The 9,170-nt window shown below is 31.2% G+C and overlaps 1 protein-coding gene across 1 annotated transcript; it reads left to right on the top strand.

Annotated features, from left to right (window-relative positions):
- The first annotated feature begins 5,480 nt into the window (after positions 1–5,480).
- Positions 5,481–9,170, top strand: LOC145326958 (uncharacterized). Its single transcript, XM_080170411.1, has 8 exons — positions 5,481–5,512; positions 5,790–5,847; positions 6,074–6,150; positions 6,810–6,887; positions 7,149–7,197; positions 7,711–7,806; positions 8,767–8,874; positions 9,046–9,170. Exons 3-8 carry the CDS (start codon positions 6,093–6,095, stop codon positions 9,122–9,124), a joined length of 468 nt encoding a protein of 155 aa, XP_080026537.1. The 5' UTR covers positions 5,481–5,512; positions 5,790–5,847; positions 6,074–6,092; the 3' UTR covers positions 9,125–9,170.

The raw sequence follows: 9,170 nt of genomic DNA, 5'->3' as shown, positions 1-9,170 counted from the left end.
CAAGTGTTTTTTTTACAGCATATCTTTTCTTCATTTAGAATGTGTACGTCGGTCAGACGGATAATTCTAAAAAGTATTTTCGATTTTACTCATTTCATTTCAGTTTAAAAAAAGTATAAAATTATATATTTTTTTTAAGGAAGCAGAAGTCATTAAAAAAAGTTAAGGCCAATTTCTCTTTAGAGGATAGTAGTACACTCACCTTCTTTCCTTGACTTAAGAGGAGCTTTATTGTAATAAAGACCATATCGGTTCACCAGTAAGTGATACCCTTCGCTTTATCTAAAGATGAAGCAATATTTATAGTGACATGCATGATTTACCGGGGGGAGTGGGGGGTGTGAACCTTAGAGAAAATGGATAGGCAAGCCTACCTAATTTTGTTGTAATGTGAGTACCGACACCCCCATTACAACAAACTCTTGCAAGCACATTGTGTATCCTTTTTACTTCAATTTAGAATGGCGATGGATTATTGGTATACATTATTATACCTTTTAAATAACATTTTTTGCCAATATTAATCTATTTTTTTCAGGCTTCGCTTTTATGGATGTAGTGGTGTCATCCTTGTTAATATAACACGTAGTATAGCAATTTTATTAAGTACTATGGAATTCCCTAGCAAAAAGCTGAGTTGAGTTATAGAACAATGAAACCTTCAAAAATTAAATCTCCCCTAAAATTAGATTTTATAATTTTTAGCTTGGAACATATTTTGGGTTTTACAAATATTTTTTACTAAATTGAATAAAAAAGTTTCTTTAACCAAATATCATTGAAACTTTTAGAAGTAGTATTTTAGTGGTAATTTGTTCTTGTACTGTTAAAACTGCTGTACTTTCTCGGTCTATTGTATGTCTTCTTGATTAAACTAACTGATTTACTAATCCAACTAGGTACTTTGCCCCTGTTTTATAGGGGAGGGCGAGGTAGGTGAGGAAAATAGCTTAAAACCACCCCAATCATATTTATATAGCTTTCCTGAAAAGTTAAACATATTAGGACTAGCAGTTTCTGAGATCTTTAGCTTCAGACAAAAACAACTTTTTTTAGCTATAGCATTAAGTAGAAAAATAATTGTTAATCCCTAGTCAAACATAAAACTAAAGATCTCACAAACTGCCTGACTATTTGGGTTCCAATTTACAGTGTAACTTTCTATTGCTCCTACAAAATGTAACAGTAACAGTAACAAGCCCTTTTCACTCCACAGGGGGAGCATAGGCCGCTGACAATTTGTCAGTGTTTCTGTAACAGTGTGGCTTTTTTTTATGGATATGGGATAGGGTTGTCAGCCCTAAGCCCTATGGTTGCGTTGTAAAGCGTCCATTTGCCAATCAGACAACCAACCCTTTGATTGCACGACCTTTGTCTGAGAAGTCCTAACTGTGCATGGTAGTGAGTTGCGCCTGTTGTGGGCCAAGGCATTCCCCCTACTCTAACTATTTATGTCGCGCACCAGACATAGCAGCAGTAGGAACCATTTTTAACGTCTTAGTTATGACGCGGTGTCGGACCGAAATTCGAACCTATCACCTTCCCGACGACGAGCGGATGCGCTACGTGTTGAATGTAGTCATAATAAAATATTCAAAATTTAACGAATTACAATATAATTCCTTTAGCGATAAGAAAACTCATAAAAATAGCGTTTTTTATGACATTCTTTATGTTAACTATATGTTTGTGTCATAGTTGCCCTATTATCGATGTAATGGCATTATGACTAGATTTTACGTTGATAAAAAAACAGCAGAAAATGTTTGCTATGTGCATAAGCTGTAAAATTGATAAATATTTGCAGGGATCGGAAGCCTCACGTAAGCCGCGCATAAGCCTCAGTTTTAAACCTGCTTGTGAGCAGAAAAAAAAATTTAAGAAAGAAGGATTGTCTGCTAAAAAGCCGTTTTATACATCCAGCTGAATTTTATAGTGATAAAATCACGATTTCACTGAGGCTTACACGCGGCTTACGTGAGGCTTCCGATCCCTGAATATTTGTATAGTAGATGATTATGAGATAAAATCAATAAAATCCTTTTTTTTAACAAAGCTTCTATACATTTAAAGTTTGTCTGTCAGTTCTTATAAAACTGTTATCACTGATTTCACTGTTATCAATTTTTTGTTTTGAACCCGTGCATGGGATTACTTTAAGTATAAGGTATGATATACATATTTTTTTTACATCTAAATTCTATATAATCTAATTAGGTATCCTAATGGCTTTTTTTAAAAGCGAAGCTTTTCTATAATTAGGGTCGGTCCGTCCGTCCGTCCGTCCGAGATAGATAGCTTTTATTCGTTAATTTAGGCATGTTAGAATTGTCCTATCGATTTCAAACTTTGCATGATAATTCCTGTAGTAATTAGGTACGATTTAGAAAGCGTAGCAACTCTATAATCATTACCAGAATGTCCGTACGTCCATTTTAAACATGTTGATTTTTCTACTTTTTAAACAACAAATTTTTATGTGAACTATTTATCCGTTTGATCTGATTTTTGGTATATTAATTCCTGAGACAACAAAGAACAATATTATAAGCGAAGCAACTCTATAATCAAGTCCTAAAAATGTAAGTATGTCCTTAAACATTATCTTTACAATTTTGCTTTGACTCTTATACTTTTATATTCTGATTATTCAGTTTAGACACTATACAAGCGTTAATGTCCGTTTGTCCTACCGTTTCAGTGCTTCGCTTTTATGGATGTTGTCATCCTTGTTATGATGATGCTTTCTAGAACGATTTATTCTAAGCAATTTCTCAAATATTAACATAAAAGTTTTTAGACTTCAAAATGAAAAGATCAAAATTGGTTAGACACCCTCAGTTTGCTAATGTTTGTTTGTTGAGCTTCGCTTTTACAATTTTATCAATGTTGTTATCCGGCAATGGATGTAGAATTTAAGTGGACATTAAGTCGTCATTTTAGGTTGCTAATATGGTCACTTCATTCATCCAGTTGAAGGGGTGGAGACGGGGTAAGAGTAATATTAGCCCGCTGCAAGTCTAACTTTATTAGAGAACATGAAAATCTGGCGTAAGATCCAAGTAATAATATTTCCATTTACCCGGCTTTGTTAATCATAAAACACCTGAAACAAATCAAGACAAATCTGGTTATTGTATTTTTTTCCTATCAAAATTATTAAGATTATATACTGGAGGGACGTGGACTCTAAATTAAAATTTTCAATCAATAATCTAATCTACAGAATGGATAATTTTGTTTATAATAATTAGTGATATAATCAATTTACCCTCCATTGTCTTATCCCTTAAGAACCCTGAAATTATTTTATTCAAAATAAGTCAGGCACAGAAGGGAAATTAGACTCAAGGTTATAATAGTACCCAAAGTTTTGACAAGGTTTCTCATTCGTTGGCTTAAAAACTTTGGGTTATACTTTGAATATTTTTTTTTACTCTTATGTATGTTGATCATAGGGGGTTGACCTTCCTGGCAATAAAATAAAACCCCTCTTACTAACTCATTTTTGTATTACACCCCTTAAAGCTCACAACCACCTCAATTTTGGCTTAAAGGGGGTGACAAAATGTGCGAAATCCTGAGAACGCCACTGATTTCATTTCACAACAAAAAAATGTGTACACACTCCACATGCAATATTTGTTTGTTATCAAATAAAAAAAACTTAATTTATTGGTTTGGAATGATATTAAAACAACAAAAAAGCCGTTCAAGAAATCTTCCAGGCAGCTAAGGATTGTTGTTTTAAGAATTAAAAAAAGGCTGCGGTTAAAATTAACAAAAAAGCGTGGTATGTGTTTTGTCGCTAAATAGCATAAAAGCAGCAGCTATAGTTTGTCAAATTTTAAAATTAAATAAACAAAATTTATGTGAAATATTGAATCATATTTCTTCTATTACAAGATTTCTTTTCTCTCTGATAAATGCTCAAAAATCAATAAAAAAATATTTTTATTTTTACATATGTTTGACATTATTCTGTCTGAGCTACAATTCAATCAGGTTTCTATATCACTAAGACAATAAATTGGGAGATTTTGTGAAGATCTCGTAATCCTAAGTTGATGTGGCTTAAAAGTAAAAAAAATAGAGAGTATATAGGGGCCACCACGACTAGATTTTGTATTGGTTCTGTGAAATCAGCTAATAACCTCGGAAATATTAACCCTTAACAGTCGGGCCCCTTGCCGCACGTTATCGGTCGGGAGGGGAAAGGGGCGTTCAACGCCCCCCCCCCCATTATCTTAGTTCCTATTAGAGGTAGAGGGCTAAAAAAATTTGTGCAAGTCCCCTGTTTGATAATGAATTTCCGACCTTAAGTAAGTCAAAGGGAATTTTCATTTCCTTCACCCTTTTATATAACAACCTTTGTTTTTAGGTCCTTTTTTACTTAAGATTTTCAAACGGCTGTAATTTTCTTATTTTTGATGCTAGAAGAACAATCCTTTTGCAAAATATGTTTATCTTTATGTAAATTTTATATTAGAAATATCAGATATAAATTATAGCGGCCGCTGCCAGCCGCCGCAGTCGGCGGTCGGCGGGAAAACGGCTGCGGATCTTTATGAAATTTTAATACATTATGTAGACATGTAAGAAAAGCTTAAGTTTTAAATTTGAAGTCTCTAAGTCAAAAATTGTGGCCACAGGAGCGTTTAAAAAGATTTCTGGAGACCTGGAGGATCAGGACCTGCAGGATCATACCTGGAACCTGATATTGACTTGAACACCTGTATTTCATATGAGGATGTACTACAGGAGGATATTTTAGTATTTTGGTAAGATAAAATGCTTTGTTTAATTCAAAAATATTTTTTTGCTCTTTACCTGAATGACACTCCCAGGTTTGCCCATACTTAAAAAGTCACGCAGTTTGGGCTCTTTATCTTTCACACACAGAAAAAACCGGAGGGGGGGGGGGGATGGCGTTAAATGCCCCCCCCCCCCACGACCGTCAAGGGTTAAAAAAACCCAGCAGATACTCTACACAGATCAGAAAGAAATTTGTAAGCAGACGAAAAAGGTCTTCACTTCCTGGGCATCCATTTAAATCCTAGATTTATACAAAATATATCATTGTCATAGATTTTATATTTATCTGTGTCACAAATTAGACTCACTAAAAAATATTTTTAGTGGTGAAGCTACTCTTTAATTAAATTTGTCTGTTTGCTCTTTGCAGCCCGTCATTAAATCCGTCATGGGGGAAATGATATTTTCTCATATATACGACTGATTTTTAAGCATCCAGTACATAATTTATATATTTGTCTGTCTGTCTCTCAGTCATGCTACAAAATATAAAATTGTCCAGTGTACGATTTTTATATTGGCATGGCGTTTCATTTTATTTTATTATTTTGTACCCATACAATTTGCATTACGAGTTCTTAGTAAAAGTGTCCTTAATTTCCTTTATGTAATTGAATTAAGTTCTAGTTTTATCAAGATTTTAATTTTAATTTAGTTATCATAAATCTGTTTAGAGCTAGATATAATTTTGCTACAGGTTATTAATAAAATTTTTCTATTATAAGCAGAAAACAATTAATTAGATTTCTAATGCTTTGGGTTTTTGTAAATATATTAATATCAGTAATTTGGAAAATGGATTTTGAAAATGAATTTAATGTCTTGTTAAAAAATCAACTTAAATCCAGTTTAAGGCTTTTGGGTTGTATTTTGGTTAATATTTAACGGCAGCTTAAATTCAACAAAGCATTTGATAATAGAAACCATCTAAGACTTGATCGAAAAAAATAGCTAGTGAACTTCGTCCTTTTTAGAACTCGGGTGGGGTAAGGAAGGTTGGGCTATTTCTCTTGGAACTATTTCGCTTTTAAGGTTAGCGAGATTCTTTGCTACATACACTATTAATTTTATATGAAGATTTGATATCTAATGAAACACACTGTATCAATTATGAAATAACTTATCATTCAAGTTTTATAATTTTGTGAAAATATAAGAAATCAATAAATATCAAGCAGTTTTCAGTTAACAAATGTTTACATTAAGATACAAAGAAACGTTTTAGGATGTTTATTTTTTATTTTGTTATTTCTTTCAGAATCAGGAATAAATTTAAGATGAAATTACTGATTTGTTCTGTTGTGTTACTAGCTGGAGCCAGCTTTGTTAGTGCAGGTTGATATTTTAAAATGTAAAGCAAACTCTTGAGGTCAACAATACTGTTCTGTCTGTAACATTTAAAAAAAACAATGGATAAAGATCCAATAAAAATTAAAATGATATTACACATATTTCATCTATTAAGTAAGGTTCGCAAATAAATAAATAATTTGGATGTTCATTAATGACAAAGCCCAAAGTGACTCAAAAATCAACCATATGACGTCATAAAAAGTTTTAATTGGCATGTTCTTTTATAATTTTTAAAAATAATTTAAACCTAATATGCGTGATTTATTTGATAAAAATCTATAAATTACATGTGAAGCTAGAAAATAACTAAGCTACGTGGGATTAAGTAGAAATAATTTTTTTTAATATGCTAAGATACATAGCATAATAGATATAATTTTTTATTTGCATGCTTTCTATTCTAATTCAATGTAAGGGTTTTTATTTGTAAACATTTCTCCACGGACATAAAATAAAAGTTATTAATAAGGTTAGGTCAGGTTGTTTTAATTAGGTAAGTTAAACACGCATTTTAGAAACCTGTGGGTATGAAAATTAATGATATAATTTTAAAAAATAACCTCTCATAGTACTAATTTCTAACAAACACTAACATTAATAATAAAATAAATGTATGAAAAGCATGATATAAAACTATTTAGGTCCTCCCCTAGCTATAAATATTCCTTGTTTGAGTGGAAGGGAAAAAGAGGGGACAACTGTACCTTCATGCACTTCAGGCAAGATTACAAAAATTGGGACTTACCCCACCCCCCCCCCCCACCCCCCACTGAAAAAGAACAACGTTTTTCACCAGATTAAGAAAGAATAAAGAAAATGTGCCTAAAGAAATAAAGAAATATGTCATTGTAGATTTTTATTGACAAAATAATTAACACTTGTTAAATGCATGCAACAGTTAGATAAAGAAAATGCCAAAAATATTCAATATTAATAAAAAGAAATTTTTTTTCTCTATATTATAATGAATTATCTTTTAGGTTTATTTAGCTCCAAATGTGGACCTGTCCCCGCCGACCTCTGTGCCAGGAAAATAAATGACAATTTCAGTTTCATACAGCTCTAGTGCTAGGATGTTTGTCTGTTTGTTTAACAACCAAAGTGCTTAAGAATGACTACTAATGACTACTAAAAGTGCTAGAAAGGGTGCTTTAATATTTGTTTAAAATTATATAAATTTTTGTAAAAATCAATTAAATTAGTAACTCTTTTAACCACTTGTACTAAAATGAAAACTGTTTACATATTTATAATATCACAAATATACATACAAATTTTTTTAAAGCAATAAGTTGTATTTGAGTTTCTAAATATATATTTCTATAACAATTTGTTTGTTGAATGTTTTTTGGTCAATTCTTAAGAGTATTTGCCTCAAAAAAATACTCAGCCACACAAATAATTTATTTCTTTCTCATCACACAATACCCACCAAAAATTTTATTTGTTTATCTAGGGGTTGAATCTCTACTTCTCTGAACCCAAAGAAAATATCTATTAAATAAAGAAAGTAACCTTTTGACATTTGTTTGACTTTCTCAGAGTTTATGATGATGAGGATTGTGGAGGATGGAAGCTGGATGTTCCACAGGGAGAAATGAACTTCAGATTCTACAGCCCAATCTGGTACTGGTACAGGTAAAACTAAAAATTTTGTCATGCCTTTTTGTACTGCCCAACACTAAATAATTAAATTAAATGATGTAAGGTTAGTTCATATTGAATTTACTTAAACAAATATTAAGATTAGGTTTATTCCTTACCTTTCCCTACAGGGGCTTTTGCTTGGGTCCTGCTTGTAGGTGTAATTCTATGTTAATACAGAACTTTTTTTGTTCCTTAGAATCTTAAAATTGCATTCTAAATCTATTCATGACCAAGAAAAAGCTTTCCTAAAAAGAATATATAATAATTATATTACTATTTCTCAGTCTATTTTAAAAAATGCATATCATAAAATGAAAGAAGGCATATATTGGTTTTTAACTTAGTGGATAGAACTTTCAACAGAGAAATATTCAGTGCTTAGAATCTTTTACATGTCTTTTTTTGTTACTCTTATAGAATTTTTGTTGATATCTGTAATTTGTTTTATAAGTGTTGATTGGAATAAATGCATGCTTTTAAAATGGGAAATTTAATTAAATAATTTATCTTTAAATACCTTTGTTATTAAGTAGTTTAGATTGAATTTAACCAACAAATAACAAATATGTGTATTGTCCAAGTAGCATTATATCAACTTTGGTCAACACAAAGGTAATTATATTTCTAAAGATAAACATAATCTTTAGGTGGTACTATGAATCTGGTATAAGTTCAGGCATTAAAACATAATGATATATAGTACATAAAGCTTCTTTAAAGTAAAGTTACTTTACATTGCTTTGAAATATGGTATTACATAAATACTTTGATAAATGTGAAATATATACTTTTATTAAACCTAGGGTTGTTTATAAACTAAATGTTTGTTGCTTTTTAATATTGTAGATTAGCTTACAACTTGTAATACTGTATAATATTTGAATAATACCAACTAAAATTGCAGAATTTGCATAAAACTTCAAAAGCAATTACTAACATATATCATTTAAGAAATGACATTGAGACAGTAAGTGTTAGAGCTGGATGCACCTTTACTGGATTTGATGATACTCTGCTGAGAGGAAAGAGTGCTACCATTGTTGCCAGAAACAAGGACAGGTACATTCATAATTTAATAACATCTTGATTAGTTTATATCTATTACAAACAAAGGTCGGCACAATGAATTTTAATTTTACAAATGAAATTTCTGTCACATTAGTATTCCATACAGGCTCAATAATTGTGTAAGAAGCTTGTTTCTGCACATTTTTGAAACATATTTTTTAGACATGTTAACCTTGGAGAAGAAGATGATTATGAAGATCTGGATGAAGAAATTGAATCCCTAACCTGCACTTGTAACTAATATACCCATTTGATGTTGAAAAATTTTAAATACATCTCTAATTTGA

Source organism: Acartia tonsa, chromosome 8, assembly GCF_053477335.1.
Source record: "Acartia tonsa isolate MP-2025a chromosome 8, ASM5347733v1, whole genome shotgun sequence".
Classification (NCBI taxonomy): Eukaryota; Metazoa; Arthropoda; class Copepoda; order Calanoida; family Acartiidae; genus Acartia; species Acartia tonsa.
This window is presented reverse-complemented; position numbering and strand designations above follow the sequence as displayed.